The sequence below is a fragment of the Bactrocera latifrons genome, unplaced genomic scaffold (genome assembly GCF_001853355.1).
Source record: "Bactrocera latifrons isolate USDA-ARS-PBARC rearing strain unplaced genomic scaffold, ASM185335v1 scaffold_245, whole genome shotgun sequence".
NCBI lineage: Eukaryota > Metazoa > Arthropoda > Insecta > Diptera > Tephritidae > Bactrocera > Bactrocera latifrons.
In genome coordinates, this window is record NW_017536019.1 from 310,610 (window position 1) to 329,640 (window position 19,031).

Below are 19,031 nucleotides of genomic sequence, written 5' to 3' on the forward strand. Positions count from 1 at the left end.
TATGATGATTTCAAGAAAACACAAAAAGTGAGGTATATTATACAAGTACTTCAGCTCTTGATCTCAAATGAAATGAGGTATTTAGAACCCTGTTAAGGAAGGCCTAAATGTGGAATGAATATTGTTTTACCTATGTAATTTGTTAAATYGGCACCAACTTCAGAAAAAGGCTTTTCCATGTGAAGGAGTGTAATTAAAAAAATATGGTTCCAAGGCTAGTGGCAGTTTAAGTAAGTGTGGATRGGGTGTACGCCCCTCATCATGGTCTTTAGGGGCCAATAGCAAGGGAATAATAATAAGAAAGCATTGGTTATTCGAACTGAYCTCAAAACGTGAACTTTCCCACAAAAATGATAGTTTAAATAAAAGCCTCCGCGATATACACACAAGACACATAAGGATTATGCCAAAAATACTCACTCCTGCAGTTGCTCCATTTCTAAAATGGCATTGGTGCGAAAGTCCACTGCATAAATATAGGCATCAGTGCTGGAAAAAATACATGAAAAAATCGCATATGAATAAACAAATATTTACATGTCACTTACGCTGGTTCAAGTCCGCCCACATGTGGTTCCAAYAGACGCACACGCACGTCCATTTGTATAGCCTCACTAAGTACATGCATCAGCGCATCGATTCGTTGCTCMACTTCTACAGGCTTTCCAGCGACCACAATTCGGACTTGCCGCGCCTCATCAATGAYGTAAACGAAAACGTTAACGATACTGCTRCGTCCATCGTCAGCRCCTCCACGATCCGTGGCTTTCACATCGAAGCCATATACGCGCTGATCCATTGGTATAATACCGATAAGACGTATTTTACCTGTCAACTCATCGATGCCAAAGAGACGGGAAGGCTCATTTAACAAACGGTAGCTTATTTCAGCATTTATTCCCTCGTCTGCATCGAATGCCTTCACTATTGTGACCGGATAACCAAAGGTAGCCGTACGCGGCACTACTGCAATAAGTGCCTGACCGGCGGATTTGAACCGCGGCTCATTATCGTTCTCATCTTGTATGTTTACAATGATGCGACATTCGTTCGGATCCAAACCATCGACACGCTCGTCAGTAACGGGATATGAAATACGCGCATAGTTCCGTGGCTCACGATTGAGACGATCCGCTCGCACACGTAACTGATAGCGGCTTTTGAGTTCACGATCAAAAGATTTTAAGGCAAACAGCGTGGTGGTCTTCGGATCTAATTCAAACAGTGGTTGTGCATCGAAGTTCTCTTCGTCGGTTTCTTCAATAGTCAAGCTCCAACGGAATACTTCTGGATTAAGTCCATTAGTGATGTTGATCTTAATTAGTTGTAGTGGCGCCATATTATTCTCAAGCACTTGTACCTCGTGGTACTGATGTTGAAATATCGTGACGTTTCGCTGTTCATTAGGTGGTTCTGTGTCGTCTGTGGTGGGCTCAGTGACAGCTTGTCCTTGCAGATTTATCAATACTACGGCGGTGGATGAGTGAGCCGGACTGCCCAAGTCTGAGGCAACCACGGTCACATTTAAGTGCTCATAATCATTGTAGCTGCGGAAACTTGCCACAGTKGTAATTGTGCCGTCACGTGAATCTATCTGGAATATGGGATTATGTATGTCCTGGTGTAGTATAGAGTACAGCACCAATCCATTACCGTTACCAACATAATCCTTATCAATAGCGTTCACTTGCTTTACAAACATGCCAGGCTTTGTGCTGCGATCAAGATAAGCCTTGTATATMGGTAAAGTCAATGYGCGATCTGTTAGATCGGCAATATATTTTTCCGCGTTCTCCACATCATCATAGCCAATAAACTCGGGCTTATTRTCATTGATGTCTATAACGTTAACTTCTATATCAACAGTGCTGGACATGCGATAGAGTGGTTGTGCATTATCGGTTGCAATAACTTGAAAATTATACTTGGGATGCACTTCTCGATCCAACAAGCCGGTGATCTTTATTACTCCGGAAAGTTCTTTAATTTTGAAAGGCAAATCGGTTTCACTTAGACTGTATGATATATTTGCGTTTTCACCATAATCAAGATCCACGGCCAACACCTGCCCCAAAACACTGTCTTTATATTCGCCCTCTTCCGTGTCGAAACTGTACCATGACTTTTTAAAAACAGGCGCATGATCATTGACATCAACCACTGTAAATCGTAAACAAGTAACATCCCTCAGGCCATCAATATCAGTGGCGCTAAGATTCAGCAGCATATCTAGATTTGCGGCTAACGGATAATTGACTGTCAGCTCACCACTGAGCTTGTCAATGGCAAAATGCCTCGCCCCCGTAAAACGTGAAGAAAATTGTGCGCCCACTATGGGGCGATCCACATGTTCAGCGACTAGTTCATAGTGCACTAACGCATTGTTACCATAATCCTCATCACTCGCCATAATTTGAAGAACTTTAGTGCTGATGGGGGTGTTCTCATATATGGCAAATAACGGACATTTCATAATTGGACTCTGTCCAGTTCCACGACTTAAGCGTTTGCGCAGGCGTCGTCCACGCTGTTGGCGTACATCTGCAAAACTGTTATTAAAACTGAACTCGGAACTGAGACGTGGTGAGCCTGGTATATGATAGGGCGGCACAACCATTGCCGATGACAGCATGCCCATCATTTGAACGGCTGAGTTGTCCACAAAGTATATTTCCATATCGGTGGTGTATTCGCGTATCTCCACTTTCGACTCTTTGAAGACGGAGATGCGTTCGAAAATGGGCGCATTGTCATTAACATCGGCCACAAGTATATTGAGATGAGAATAGGTGGTCAAACCGCCAGTATCGATGGCAATTAGCTTGAGTTTATAAATCTGATCTTTYTCGCGATCCAACGGTCGTTTGCCACTGTAAGTTACGCGGAAGTATGGACCGCTTGTCAGTCTTATATCGGATTGCATAAGCATATTTTGCATTTCGACGAATTTAAACTCCTCATTCCATTGATCGGTCAAATTGAAAACGCTGAAWGTGGCTGGCGTTTGCAGCGCGTGTCGACTCTTATTCTGCGCTTCTTTGCTGGCATTGTAGAAGTCGATAGTGAATTGGTCGCTATAGTCACCTTGTAGTATTAGGCGAAATTCTGCGTTCTTGCCCAAATCAGCATCGGTAATTTGAATCGGTTGATTAACAGAGATCTCTGTGCCGCTAACACTATTCTCATTTATTAGTCCCACATAAGACAAGCTATTAAACTTGGGCGCATTGTCGTTTACATCGTCCACCTCGACGGTCACTTGATATATACCRGCACCACTGACCAAGCCGGTTGTGTATTCAACGATCACAGTTAGATCATACTGATCCTTTTCTTCGCGATCGAGACCGGTKAGTGTGAGCAGTGTGCCATCTTCGGCGATGCTGATTTTGTTAACCACTTCCTGTTGGTTCGCAATGATATATCGTAGTTTGAGGTTCGTGTCACTGGCCAGACGTCGTGGAGAGCGCATGCGTGCTGAGGATGTATTGCGACTACGGCTGCGACTGCGAAAGCGACTACCCATCGTCACATTGCTGGCTGTCTGGAATTGGCGATAGGTGCCCAATTCGTTGTTCAGCACGTTAACGCCRTTTTTATAAAGTAGCTGACCAATAATGCCGCCGACGATATTCTCCTCGATATGAAAATGAATKACGTTCATATTGATTTCCCTGCGTCAAAAATTAAAATTAGYAAAACTGTGAAATTMTTCAGACAAAAGCTTACTCGATAACRGGTCGCATGGGAACCTTATTCTCGGGTTTCATGACAACATGTATAGTGACATTRGTTATTAGTACGCCTTCATCGGTGAGCTCGATGGGAGTAGGTGCCGTGGTGGCAGGMGGTGAGCTGCGGGACATGATGAGCGCTTTGGTGGAATTGGCAAAAAGCTAAAGATTCTAAAATTAGAAAAACGGTTGATGGAAACGGTTTCCCACTCACATAATTGGCTACCGCTTCGAAAAGGTACACCTTTCGCGTGAATTCKGATAATTCACGTATGACTGTAATGATTCCGGAACGTTCCTCGATGGCAAAAGGGACGCCCTCGGAATAGGTGTGCAATAGATCGTACATAATTTCATCTTCCCCTTCGTAGATGAGGGTGGTGCGTACCTGACCTACTGAGGTACCTAAGGGAGCATTCGAGCCTACCCAGAATTCATACGGTGCACCAACAAAATCAATTACTTGATCATCGATTGTTGCATAAACCTCAATCGTAATGACGGCTAACGAGAAACGACGCTCTGATGGATTAGTGGGCTGAAATATTTTCTTGTTCCAGTATTTTTAAATAGCTATATATATGTCTGTATTTCACCTGATCGCTGGCCTCMACAAATACYGCTATACGTCCACGCCTTAACGGTCCATTGACGTAAATTGTGCCATTTTTCGTATCCAATAGAAATGGTATATAACCGCTGCCCTTCGGTCTCTGTAACTCGTATAATAGTAGGCCGTTCGGCCCTTCATCCGGGTCCAATGCTACGACTTGCCCCACTTTGTACCCCATCGGCGCCGTTATCGGTACCTTGAACTCATATAGATTGCCATTTTCGAATTTGGGCGTGTTGTCATTTGTATCCAGCAACGTAATGTCGACTTTGACTTTACTCGGACCAGGCTTGCGCAAATTGACATCTGGCATATAAGGTGGATGTCGTTCAATTGCTTCCACCATTAAATGCAAGGACTTGCGTTGCTCACGATCAAGYAGTCGATCATCATTCACGGTGATCCAACCGCTTCTGGCGTCAATCCGAAATGCATCCGCTGCTTCGGGCTCCTCGCTTAGCTGATATAAAAATTCGGCATTCTCGCCTTGATCACGATCGATGGCATTCACTTGGAGCACGCTAAAGCCTGTGGGTAAGTTTTCAACAATGGAGATGTTGTAGAAATCCGCTTCGAATTCTGGTACGTTGTCATTGAGATCGAGTACCTCCACCTCGATTCTATGGAAACGGAAATATCAGAAATTAAATTGAAAGTGAAGGAAAACCTTAAAACTTATCTTACCTGGCAACAGACTTTCTCAAAGGATTTTCACGTTGGCGCGCTTCCACCTGCAGCACGAATGTATTTCCAGGTAAGCTCTCTTCCTCCAAATCGACCTCTTTTTGAAGATACATGATACCGTTATTGGGGTTCACACGAAATAATTTACGCTCGTTGCCCGAAATGATCTCATATATTAGCGTAGCATTCAGTGAGTCCTGATCAAATGCCATGATCGGTGGAGAGAAGTAAAGCGGAACTCGAATGGGTATGCCCTGAAATGGTAGACATTAGTAAATCGTTCTTAATGATCTAAATGTATTCATAAAATATGGACACCAACTCACSGTCATTGGGTAGAACTCATTGATTTTCGTGCGATAAACGCCTTCGGTGAATTTCGGTGGCAGATCATCCACATCGCGTACATTAATGGTGATTGTCGTATTCACCTGGTTAGCGGGGGTTCCGCGATCCCACGCGAATAGCGGTAATTTGAAAAGCCGTATGCCATTATCGAAATCCAAGTCTTTCTTCAGTATAAGAAGTGGGCGATGCGGGCTCTYCAAGGAAAAGTATGGACTGCCATCAGCCGATAGCTGTTCTGGCACTGTGGACATGCTGAAATGCACTTCCGAGTTCGGTGTATTTGGTTTATCACGATCGAACGCTTGTATGCCCTCAAAGACTATAGTACCCGGCGGTGTATTCTCATCCACGTCMACAATGTAGGGTGTGTTGAGGAATTCCGGTGCGTTATCGTTGACATCTTCGATGTAAACGGTTATCGATATGTAACTGSCCTACAATTGAAGATTTTCAAGGTTTGAAATTAATTTTTTTTTTGCATTCTTATGAAAAAATCGCCCACCTCTTCGAGCTTTTCATTTTTACCCGCACACAGAACACGGAATTTCAGTAAATTGCGTGGCACATCACGATCCACCAAGTCCTCAATGGAACGTGTTAAAGTAATGCGCACGGTGGTCGTATTCAGTTCGGTGAGGCCAAAATATTTGTGATCACCGGAATTATCGACACTCCGCAAGGCTATGGCAGAACGCGGGTAGGCGCGCAGCAGCAGTATTTCCTTGCCAATCTCAGCGTCCTCTCGTAGGCGTATGAAGCGCACACCTTCGCTTTCCGCGGAGACGCCATCGTACATGTGGAAGGCACACGCCGGTGTAGCTGTACAGAGCAAAGAGCAGAAATTAGTTGAAACTTATGATGTGCAAAGCGCTTAAGAGTTATTATGTAACAATTTCTGAGTACAGATAAACTAATTCTAGTTATGCGGCCAACAATCGTTTCTTTAATATTGCAGAAGTCCTTCAAGTCAATGCACGAATCATTGGTATTTCTTTAAGACGAAAGTCCTGCAACTCCAAGATACCATTCATATAAAAATAGTTGTCCTGACTTCTTTCAGATATACACTGGCCAACTTATCGAATGATCTTGTAGAGATGCTCCATAACACTCTACCTAAGATAGTATTGAGTAAGTCAAAAGCTTCGATTTTGTCATCTTTAGAAGTTTTAGACTGTTTGAAAATGATCGGATCCTATATCCTAGTATATTTTGGGGAAATGAGTACACTCTCTTTTAGTTCGGTTTAAATTGGGTCAAAAAAATTATAGTGATCAGTAAAACTGAACATAATGATCACAAAAGTGATGCTCTTCAAGCATTTCCGTTAACTCCGTAAAGGAACATCCGGAACCGGAGTTTACTGGAATCCGATTTCGTCCTCAGATTTAAGTATTTCCATGGCATCACTGTAGTGTCTTTCAGACAGAAGTGGGTATTCTGCTACGAAGCTTCTTTCACTTTGAAAGCGGAGTAGCAATACTAACGCTAAGATCGCTAACTGTGCTCCCGAAGCTAGTAAAGGAGTATCAATCCTCACTACAATTAAATCAAACTACTTCATCATCAGACTCGTGTGTATGGTTCGTTAACGCCGGCAACTACAAAGCCGATGAGCTAGCAATAGAGGGCAACCGTGCTCCACACGATTTTTATCTTCAGAACTACTTGCCCTGAGCAAAGTTCAATAGTAGAGTTTTTGATGAACATCTTTGCGGACCCAAGTTGTCACATTTATATGAAAAATAATGCGGTGGATTTATTGCAAGCCTGAGCATGAAACATATTGGCAAGCATACCTTCGGCGAACAAGGAGACATAGCCGAAACTCACATTAGCCGTCAAAAAATATATGAAAGGCTCAAGGTGTTTGGTCGATTTCTATGGATATATAATATGTAGGAGCTCAGAAACACAACGAAACGGCGTCTTAAGCTGACCAAATGGATCGACCTCCTAACTTAACGTAATCTAACCTAAGCTCAGATCTCCTTTTTTCTACTGGGAGGTAAATGCGTCTGAGATGGAGTTAAGTGTGAGAAAAGAAACAGCTTAACCAAAACTAAGATGTWGAATTTTGTCAAGTGATTATGTTATAGYTTTGATAAACYATCTGATCAAATTTGACTCGGATTGTTACAACCTTTGTTATGCTCCTGCGAAGTTTCATCCCCATATGTCAATTAGTGTGAGTTTAGTCCTTTTCAGGGAAGAGAGAGAGAGAGAGAGATACAGAGAGATTTTGAAAAATATTGGCTTCGACACACAAAACTAATGGCACTTCCCGCTCGGTTCCTCTCATAATTGTTATGCTATATTGAATTTGCAAGTGATTAACAGTACATTAGCAATTTGCTCTGCAGCATAGTGAACTGCAACCCAGCCAACTAAAGGTGTATTATTTTCTGCTTAAGCAATCGCCTATTTGTGTCAGTAAAATCAAAAGACTCCAACAAACACCTTACATATTAACATATCAACATAACAACAACAACCATGCATGTAGAATTGACCGTGCGAAATGCTTGCAACACCCACAARGCTGCGCGAGCAACTTTTCCTTGCCAATCAGCACTATGTGTCAACAGTTGCTGTTGTTGCAGCAATAMTCAAACTTGTGGCAGAAACGACAAAAACTTTCTTTGTTTCAGCTTGAGTTTTTGYTGCGCGATTTGGCTGCCAGTGTAAACTGGATGAACTCCCAAAGCCGTGCTGCACCAGCAATGCTCATACAAGCGTTAGGTGGCAAGCCAACATTTGGGTGGGAATGAGTGGACGCAAACGAGCAACGTAACTGGAGGGGCGTAGTAGACGCATGTGTGTTTATTTGTGTGCCCCATCTGGTTGACTGGCGTGTGGTTGCACATAGYAATTTTGGCTTTTTCGCCGCGGTATTTTGCTTATGTTGTTGTTGTTGTTGGTATGTGAGTTTTCCTCGACGATTTTGCACTCTTACTTGCTGTGCTGTTGTTTTTGTACTATGTTGTGGTGTGCCATATATGCGTGTGGACCCATGTCTGCTTGGCTCCTTCCGAAACAATACCACAAGAGTGGCGCGCATGCAACGGCCAGCACAATGAAGGTGCAGCATTTTAATATTTTTCCCACCCTCGTGACATAATTAACCAATTTTTCCATATGGCATGAGTACACCAAACAATTAGCATGCAAGCGCCTTCACACACCCACACATGCAACACTTGCATATATTTGTATCTACATATACTAAAGTAGGGGGTTCCAGCGGTGTTGCAGCAATGTTGTTGAAATTGTTTTGCTCTCGTGGTTTTTGCTGTTGCTATTGTTATTGTTCTTTTTCACGTGCGGTTTTGATTTAAGCTAATCTATTCAAAGCAAATGCCTCTTGCATTCGAAGAATTGTTGCATATATGCAGCTGGTGCAGCAATATGAGTGGTGGCAGGTTGTTGGCAACGCATTTGCAATGCTCCGTTGAGATATTGACACGCGACGCTCCGCCACTCGCTGACATTTTTTCCGGCAACTTCATTGTGAGATGCCTTACTTTTGGTGAAATCAAAAGATGTTTCTTTCTTTTCCGTGTATGTTGTTGCAACGTGTGCATWTAATATACATACATACAMAACAATGTGYATGTGTATTTTGCATTTATGTATAAAAAAGAAATAAATTAATTACAAAAAGAGAGTTGAATGCAAAAGCTTTTCATTATAACCTAGAAATAGTTAAGTCTTCTGCTGGGATTTCGCTTAATTCAAGACAAGGTCTTCGCATTTCGATATTTTTTATTTTAGTTCTCTAATGTTTTTTACTAACATTGGTTGTGGAATTTTTAGTTTGATCGCCTTCCACCTGTGATTTTAAATACCACTTAAAAATAATCTAATGGTATTAAAACACACGATCTAGAGAGCCAATTCTGATCGCCAAWACGAGAAAKTACCTGATCTAGAAATGTCTCATGYAGTAATCGAAGTGTTTCACAATTTGTATGACATATGGCATCGTCTTGTTGAAACCACAAATTGGTCACATCAATATCATCCGATTTCGGCAAAAAGAACTGAGTGGCGATATCGAGCATTTTCATAAAACTATGATCCAATTATGCCCGCAATAATAAATCTAGGCCATACAGTGACGCGTTGTGTATGCGTTTGCTTTTCGGCAATCACATGTGGGTTCTCAGAACTCCGAAAGCGGCAACTTTGCTGCTTAACAAACATATCAATTTGAAAATTTATAGGACACAGAATGATTTTGCTCGAAAATTCAGCATCCAAGCTTTCATTATTTTTGAAATGTTGTTATATAAAGAAGACTCGTTGTTCTACCATGTTACGCCACATTTTTACTAAGCTGTTGATTTTTTTTAGGATTGTCAATTACCATTACAGATATGGCTTCAATTTTGTTTAAAATCAGCGGTCTTAAAATGATTTTACCAAAAATCAGAATATTATGCTAAGAAAAATACCTATTTCGAATATTTAAGGTCATATTTCATTCGTTGGATCATTATACCTTTAACAACAAATGTTTAAATAATTTATTTTGAGCTCAATCCTGAAAAAAAAAATCACGGTTTTGGGATTTGTAAGTGGAATTTATCATACATTTTTATAGATAGATGTTTTTCGCAAAGAGATAAATACTTTCAAAAGTGCTGGAGCATGTTCGATTTTTATATTTCAATGATAAGGAATTACTTAATAGAGAAATTAACAATTCTGCCTACGAACTTTGCTAGCGTCTGAAAAAATATAAGTGATATTCACACCGACAATGTTATTCTGGTAATTGGTTAATTCATGCTTCGTTAAAAACTTAACAGTTAATATAGTTTTTTCTCTATCTAAGTAGTGTGGTAAACTTGGTTCCTCAACAGCTGATTGAATTTTGTGTTGATTCTGCTAAATAACGATGGATCAGAAGCCGTTTGACCTCCAGAGAGATAGGAGCAGAATGGAACGACGCTAAAATGAGCAAAGAAGTCTGTGGATGTTCTCCGCAAGGTGGATGCTATCTTCGTTTTTATGGACATTAGTGATGAATAAACTGCTAAGGAACTTGAACTCCTTTGATAGTGTCATCTAAAACTAATAGGTGCCTACAGACCATTGGCAGTATTATGACCGCTACTCACAAAACAGCCCAGAATTAKGCATTAAAAGGGACGTTGCACACGGAGAAAACGGATCTGCTGKTGTTCAAAAGAAGCACAAAATACATCTATGAAGGTTTCCTTCGATAAATGGGCCATAACTCTCTCTCAATGACCGCAACAAGTGCCTTGGGATAGTCTTCTACAGCAAACTGCTGTGGAACATAACGTGGAAGAAAGAGTGGAAAAGCTAGCCATGCTTTATATACGTGTAGGCAGATTAACAGCCAACTTTGGGGCTCTCTCCCTCTATCATGCACTGGTGTTACACAGCTGTTGTAAGACCAATGCAATAGTATGGCAGACAGGCATATGGAAATCCACCCACGGAAGACAATGGAAAGGGTAGGCAAAAGCTCGCTTTAGCTTTAAGAACAAGGAGGCTCTTGAACTGGTACTATAGACCTCTTCTTTGAAAAATGCGCAGTAAAATCGGCCGGACGTCGGTCACCTCTTTCGGTTACCTCGTCGAGTGTCTTACGAAGCAGGGCAGTAGTGGAAAGCAACTTCACTTCCACTGGTGCCAGACCACAAATGCATTGAGAGCAATGAAATAGTGGACGAGATTGACAAGAATGGTGTGCGCGTAACCCCCGAAAATATGATTAGCATTATCTATACGACGATCTGGACAGAAGTATGGTAAAGAAAATCAAAACCCGATGGAATTACTGGTGCAAAACTGCACAAGTCATGTGCAAAACGGTAGATTGGAAGTACACAAAATTCCTCTTGGCACACGTGTAGGAACTTGATCGAAATACTAACTTGACTACGCTTTAAGCATCTGGGGTCCTCACGGTATGATACACTGGGGTAGGTATTGTTAGTGAGGCCGCAGGGTCTGTTTGCGTCAAGCGCAGGCATTCTAAAGGGTGACTAATCCTCATGGATCTAGCAAATGAACTTCATCTGGTTTCCCAAAAGACCATAAAAAATTCAAGTGAAATTTAATTACGAAGCTTTARCTGGTATAAATACGTTTTTATATAAACAAAATACGTGTTGAAATAAACAAGAAAATTCTTTCCTTCGAACAGTATATTTATTTTAGTGAACATTTTTTTTGTCATTTTGTCTCTGGCAATACAAGTTAAGAATCGCTTACTTGTCATCAAAATCGCCACAGAAAAAAACTATAATTCATACTCATAATCGACAAATCAGAGTKTGATGCATATTTCTCGTAAAGAATCAGTGGAAATTGATGTGAATAAACATATCTTCATTAGCTGCAGGCATATTTTCCATGGCCGCCTTTTAAAAGGCTTGATCGGTTAGGGTTCGAACAAAAAACATACGTGATCCAACAATGGAACATTTAAAGATTGTAAACCGCAGTTTTCTTACGTGAATATATGTCATTCAAGACTTTCAATGTTTTCAGTTTAGCTTACAAAGGCAAGAAGAATCTATAGGAAAATATTGTTCGTCAATAATAATACACTTGCTGAAGTAACAGAGAGGGATACGATTTTATCTAAGATACCAGTTGTCGTGACCGCCTGGATATTAACCCACGAATGGGTCGCGAAGCATTTTTAATATGTTTTCTTGTACGAAACCCCCTCGTATGCTTCATTTCGATTACTCTAGTGCAAAAATATTCATACATACATATATAACTTTGCAACTAAGATCATAGAGAGAGTTGCGATGTTGCGATGGTAAATACGCATAATTTCGGAAAGGCTGTGTATCCACATATCACGAAATTTTTAACGAATGCGGATGTGCTTTTTATACTCTTGCAACATGTTGCTGTACAGTATATAAGTTTTTACAGTTACTTTTGTTCTCTGATTTGCAATAAATTCAAATTATTTATGCAATTCATGTTCGAAAATGCAATTAAATATCAACTTTTGCAAATTTCCGCCGATGAATTGCAGTCACCGGTTCCAAACCGTGAAACTGGTGCTTTCATCAAGTCACAACTTTCTGTTAAAAGTGCAACCAGCAATTTTCATAACTCAGATTTGCGTGCGCAGGAAATTGTGAAAATTTCAAAATAACCAGGCCGGCCCACTGGCCGACGGCGAAATGTTACAAATGTGCGCGAGCGCCGAACGCTTTCCTGCTTTAACCTGCTTGCCGTTCCCGAATGCGAGCGTGTGAGTTTTGAAAATCGGGTTCATAACCAAATAAACCACAAATTGTGGCGGCAATTAAAAGCAGTTACTCTGTGTATGTGTGTGCGTTAAGTTGCGCGTTTTATGCGTTTTATTAAGGTGCCACAAGAGCAAGCCTTAAACGGGGCATCTATAAGTAGTGCTGTATGTAAATGCGCTGTCAGCGCTGAAAACACCAAAACAAATGAGCATAAACAAAAAAAAAAAAAAAAAAAGAAATAATAAAAATGAAAATGATCACAAAAAAGCGTAAAAAGAGGAGCAACAGTCAAACAAGATGTGTGGCCACTTAATACAAAACGAGGTTATTTAACGGCTCATTCAACAAAGTGGCAGCAATAGTTGCTCAGACAGCCAATGCCACGGACGCCGTGGGTGAGCGGAGCGCGCGGGCGCGGGTGTCGGCTATTAAGAGGAGTACGCGCTAGCCATAAAWGTGCGTGCGCGCTGAATTAATGCGGACGTGCGCACACATGCGCAGTTGATGATGTTACAAAGCGCGCACACACGCACAGACACAAACGCGTACGCGCGCGCCGCTGCATGCAACACAGAGATATATGCGACGCTATTAAGCCACAAATAACGCCTAATTGCAACAATGAGCGAAATATATGGGGGAAAATACGAATGTGGTAGGCAGCGTGCGCCGTCATTCAACTTGCCTCGCACAAAGCCCAAATTCGAGGCATTTAAAACGATGCAATTACAGATGAATATAATCCACAGGTTCAATGTATCCTTTGCGCTTAAAAGCATTTGCATTTTTCAAACACTCGCTCAGCACCGCTGCACTTGTATTTTATTGCTTTGTTGTTGTTGCAGTGTTTATAGCTGTTGCCAATTAGCAGGCGAAGTTACTTTAATTTACGTTGCCAATTTGTGGTTTTCGCAAATTTTCATTTCAGCATTTCACTTCACTTCAAATGGTGGGCAAGTTTAAGGTCACACCGTGCCCCGCGACGATCCTTAAACGCTGTTGGCTACGCGCGTTGGCTGGCGACGGACAGCCGCTCTTTGTGGTATTTAATTTTCCGGGTTAATTGCGGTGTCATCAGTCACTAAGTCACACACGCACTTGCATTTTTCATTTCATTTCTAAACACCTCAGGGGAAGACTCACGGCATATTTTTTTTTTTGTATTTTTTAAATTATTTTTTTGCACTTCAGGCCACAAGCTGAGTATTATTTGTGTGCGCGTTTGCTTTCTTTYAGTTCAACTAATCGCGATTGGAGCGTAGACGCGCGCGCTAACTTGCAACACGACCGCACGGGAAYACGARCTAAGTAAACTAAATCAGCGCTAGACTAAGCAAGCACGGACTAGCTTCACGCCACGAATTGCAGCAACGGCAGACAGCGACCAAGTGACGAAGTCGGCCTAACTAACTGGCTCATTCAACTGGTTGTCGTTGCGATGCGATTACTTGCGCCCAGTTGCCGACGCCGACGAGTTTATTCGTGCGCTGCCGTGGTTGTTGGTGTTGCTGCAATGGTTCATCACCAGCAGCGACGCAACGTCATGTCGGCAAGTCGGCAAGTTCGCCCACTTGCGGTTACTTGTGGCGCAGGTGAGCGTAAGCGAGGAAGCGCCGTTGCATGTTGCACCAAGTGTCCGCCACTTTTGGCACGGACTACAGGTGTGACATGTGGCAGCGGCTCAAGCGCTTATCAGTCAGTCAGCCAGCTGTCGGGGCGGCGCTACGCGCAGGAGGAAGTGTTGCATGCGCTTTTTGCTGTTGTTATGCGAAATGTTTGCGTGCTGCAGTGTCTATGCAGAGATTGTCGCTAAGGTTGGTGGCTGGCAAGAACTTGCCATACTACAACAAATGCAACAAATGCAACAATGGCAGCAACACAACAGCGCGTGTGCACTGAAAGTACTGTGCAATGAGTGCGATTATGCAAAGACCCAATTCAAGTTGAAGATTTGCACAAGCTGTGCTCGCGAACACATTTTCCACGCTTTCATTGGATTAACACAAATATTTTCATATCTTGGATTTCCGCAAAAGTTTCTCGAACGCTTTCTTTTTCTTTCGTGTAGGACACAATTGAGTGTTGGTTTGGGCATCTTGGCATCTTGATAAGTTCATTGTGATTGAGTTTTGCCATAATCTTCGTCTGGCTGCAATATTGAATATTAAAAGAACTCAGCAGAAGCRTACTGTATTTTGTAAATATTTCATTTTAWTTTTTTATAAGCATACAAGTTTGAGCCAAGTTACAAGTTTGAGGAGACCGCAAAATTTATCTCAAACCAAGAAACTGGTCGAAGGGAGCTTTTTGCAAGAATTTGGTTTGATGGTGCTGTTAAAAGAGGGAGAAATGAAGATTCAGGCCAAGCGAATTGAGAAATGTTGGTATTTTAAACTGGTGATCGAAGTAGAGGTACTTTTTCCAATAGCCTTCACAGAACAATCGTGAGTCGCGTCAGGCTGTCATGTTAATTTTGTTCAGTATTATTTGGCATTTCACAACGTTTACAAATTCTTCAACTTTATGAAAACTATTATGAAAATTCACGTTCTGTAAAGAAGGTATTTCCCGCGCTTCGCTCAACTTATGGTCAACATAATCGGCCTATTAAGGGAACTATTCGCATCATCATCACCTATCTTGAGATCCAGCATTCATTATTGGATAATATTGGAAAGAACGTCATGGTCCAGTCATTTAAGCTTAAATTAGGTAAGAATCTCGGAATTCGAGATACCCAGCTGTAAGTCTGGAAATATTGTATATTGACACCCTAAAAATTGTTTCAAAGCCTACATATGGTAGATACATCCCAGCTGTAAGTCTGTAGGATACAATATTTACAGACTTACAGCTGGGCATATCAAACTCCGAGGAGACTATCAAGCACGCAGTGAAGAAAATATAGCCGATGTAGCTGAGAGTGTATAAGAAGACCGTGGAGAGTGGATTCGGCGCGCTGTTCGCAGCAGTTCGGACTGTCGTATGGAACGACTTGGAGCATTTTATGTCGGGATTTGAAATTGAAAGCATACAAAATGCAGCTTGCGCATGAACTGACGCTTCACTCTATGCGCTCCTGAAAAGTTCAAAGAAAATCCCACGTTTTCGAGCCAAATTTTGTTCAGCGATGAACTCCACATTTCTTCAAAAATGATGCGGGTGAGAAGGTAACCGTCAATGGCGGCCGGTATCGCCCCATGATAACCGACTATTTGATACCTGAAATTGAAGTTCGTGATCTCCCTGACATTTAGTTTCAACAAGACGGCGCCAYTTCCCACACATCGCATCAATCAATGGATTTCTTGAGGTGAGCAGACAATATACCGTTTTGGGCCGGTCGTTTGGCCACCAAGATCGTGTGATATCACACTGTTGCTCTTTTTCCTGTAGGGATGTATACAGTCTGAAGTCGATGCGGATAATCCCGCTTCGATTCAGGTCTGGGAGCAAAAAATCACGCATGTCATTCGCCATTTATCGGTCGCAATACTCGAACGAGTCAATACTCAACGGATAGACCATCTGAGACGTGGCCACGGACAATATTTGAAAGAGATAATCTTCAAAAAATGAATGGCACAGAATGTTCTTTCAAATGATAATAAACATTCTCCATTCAATTTGAACTTTTTTTTTTTTTTTTTAAAACAGTAGGGAACCTCGAAATGTATGGCTTTATTTTTGGTCACATTTCGATTTGAGAATTTGACTTTGGATAGCTCTCAAGACTTCTTAACTAAATTTTTCCGCTTTTTTTATAAGTGTTCTGCTCTTCGGAGCAATTCAGCAAAATGGTTCCAATGGTTCTTGAGTTWCGAYTTTTATTTTGTTTTGGCTTTTAATKTGGTTAGYTAYAAATRCTTAAAAAATAAAATMAAATAATAATGCAACKTGGGAAAGAGGGTTAATGCCCTTTATCGCTGCAACATGCAGCCGAAATCTGCCATGCAACAAATTAGCGGGTCAAAAAAGTTAAACGAAAACTTTCATTTGCATAAAGCTATGTATGCATGTATTTATGTATCAACCATTCACGACAAACGTAAGATATTTTAATATTTCCATGCTCATTATGCGCATTATCATCTAGACACATAAAAAAATGATGACAAAATCTGCTGAATATCATAATAAGCCATATCATAGGCTAGCCATTCACTCGAGCGCTGCGAATTGTTTTGGTTTGTCATTGATCAAGCGATCAACTGATCAACTGATCAACTGATCAAATAAAAGTGAAGAAAAAATGGAAATAAATAAATAAACATTTTCGTGTGCAACCCATGGCTGAATTCGTTTTCGCTATCACTGCGCCATTGAAAGCCGCCAACAAAAGCCATTGATTGCTGGCAAGTGCGCAAGCGCTGGCCGCACAACAATAGCAAGCGCGCGACACAAGCGAACGCGGACGAGCGCAAGTGAGTAACTGCTTTTCATAACTTTTAAAATAGTTCAATTTCATAATAATAATAACAATAAAGAAAAGGCATTAGCATAAAACGAATTTACGACACGCTAATCCGCGCTTGCCAACGCTGCGCCAGCGAAGCGCTTAACTGTAACATTATAACCGACAAGACAAGCGCACCAACAGCGACGGCATAAACACTCACATACATTCACACCTGCGCGTGTGTGAGAAAAAAATGAAGCGCATAACCGACTGCCCACCGCGTCCCATTGCGGCAGACCATGCCGCGTACCCAACAACAACATTATACCGATTGGGTGAACGGCATGCAACCTGTTGCACCACCACCGACCGCTAACTGCTGGCCAGTTGCCGCTGCTTACTTTCCAGCAACATTCGTAACAAAGTTGCCGCTTTTATGTGGCAATAATGAAGAACAAAGTAGAAGAATAATGGAATCGTTAAAGCGACTGTCGAACTGGTGAATGCCGCAGAAAGAAAGGCACAGCGACGAGCAAAAAGCAAAGAGAAAGAACTCTGCAATGCAATGCAACTGCAGTGGGCGCCGGGAGAGGGGTACACGCAGCACACATGGCCGTCAAGACAAAAGAATGGAAAGCAAACGGCGCTGCGCACGTCGAGGTGTTAAGCGTAGATGCACACCTGCTGAGCGCTTGCGCAGCCAGACAATGGGAYAATGCAAGCTGCAAGTGATTTCATGGTGGGGTGCATTACAGCCGYATAACGGTGCATGCAGCGCAGCTCACACACTCAGCGCCGGCTATGATATTGATTAGTATTAACATAATTATATGCTTGTGTTCAATGTTATGACTGTTGATACACATGATTCATACAGGCATACATATATATGTATGTGTACGCAGTTACCGTGCAGGGAAGACGTTTTCCAATGAAGTGGGGGCCCTATGAGTCAGAAGTAGAAAAGCCATTTGAGGGGAAAATGAAGCTGTCTTTAGTTCGGTTCAATATTCTTGAGTCTAAGTTCTGAAGACTATAAAATGGATGTATAAAAAATTTCCAATCAAGCCTCCGGAGCTCCAGGTATTTAGAAATCGATGCGTAAGACCTGGTGTTGATCTAACAGAACACAATTATTATTCTACTGACCAATGCTGTCTGCTTCTAGGCGGTTTCTTGATTTAGACGGTCTAATTTTTGACATTACAGGTCATAGTAATCGTACCAAACACATAGCAACTCGCGGGACAGAGTCCGTTGTGGTTTAACGTGAGTTCCTGCCYGCGTAGGCCTAACCCCACGGTGCTTTCTATTGCTAAAGCACTTAGATCAAAACAATGCGTTGATCAGCGCCCCAAAGCACAAGTGCATGCACCTGCACCATACCTTGGAGAACCAAAGCATGAGTGCTGGCATATACACTTATACTTTGGTTCCAATTGGTTAGGGTGGGACTCCCTAAGCCGCCTTGGTCGKGTTCGGGGCCGACCTAAAACCTCTGCCGTACTCTGGGTCCGGCACCCGGCCGCAATGCGACTCCACATTGGGCTAAATGCCCTGCCTGCATTTAGGTTTAAACCACAGYCACCACGAATCTCCCCAAAGGGCCAAACCCAATGAGCAGATTGGAGTTTCCTCCAAGGGCTAACTGCTAACCTTGGCACCATGTTTAAGTCTTTGGTACGACTTTTGTAACTTTTTGCTACTACCAGTTTGAGTCCATAGTAATCCCACTCATGACTGGTGACATTTGTTGCTTGAACAGCAAATGACTTTATATTAGGAATTAATATAAAAACGATAATATCATTTCAAGCTAATATTATAGCACTTATATGACTTTGACCATGTTGACATTTAAACAAAGACCTGAAATGTCAGACATAGTGCATTTGGATTTTAGTCGCCTCTTACGACAGGCATGCGGTTTATTCGGTTTCACCCCCAACCTGGAGGGGTCCCCCCTACCCGCAGGGGGAGAACTCGCGGGACAGAGT

The 19,031-nt window shown here is 42.0% G+C and overlaps 1 protein-coding gene across 1 annotated transcript in view; it reads right to left on the reverse strand.

Annotated features, from left to right (window-relative positions):
• The window catches only part of LOC108969249 (cadherin-89D), a 21,043-nt gene extending 7,116 nt beyond the window's left edge, over positions 1–13,927 (reverse strand). Inside the window, exons 1-9 of the mRNA XM_018933849.1 lie at positions 13,321–13,927; positions 5,882–6,198; positions 5,358–5,813; positions 5,032–5,285; positions 4,331–4,967; positions 3,949–4,272; positions 3,730–3,896; positions 549–3,674; positions 421–489 (exon numbers count right to left, since the gene is read on the reverse strand). Of these exons, the coding sequence (XP_018789394.1) occupies positions 421–489; positions 549–3,674; positions 3,730–3,896; positions 3,949–4,272; positions 4,331–4,967; positions 5,032–5,285; positions 5,358–5,813; positions 5,882–6,198; positions 13,321–13,420 (5,450 nt within the window). The 5' untranslated portion in view covers positions 13,421–13,927. The remainder of the gene's footprint in view (positions 1–420; positions 490–548; positions 3,675–3,729; positions 3,897–3,948; positions 4,273–4,330; positions 4,968–5,031; positions 5,286–5,357; positions 5,814–5,881; positions 6,199–13,320) is intronic.
• Between the last annotated feature and the right edge of the window lie 5,104 nt (positions 13,928–19,031).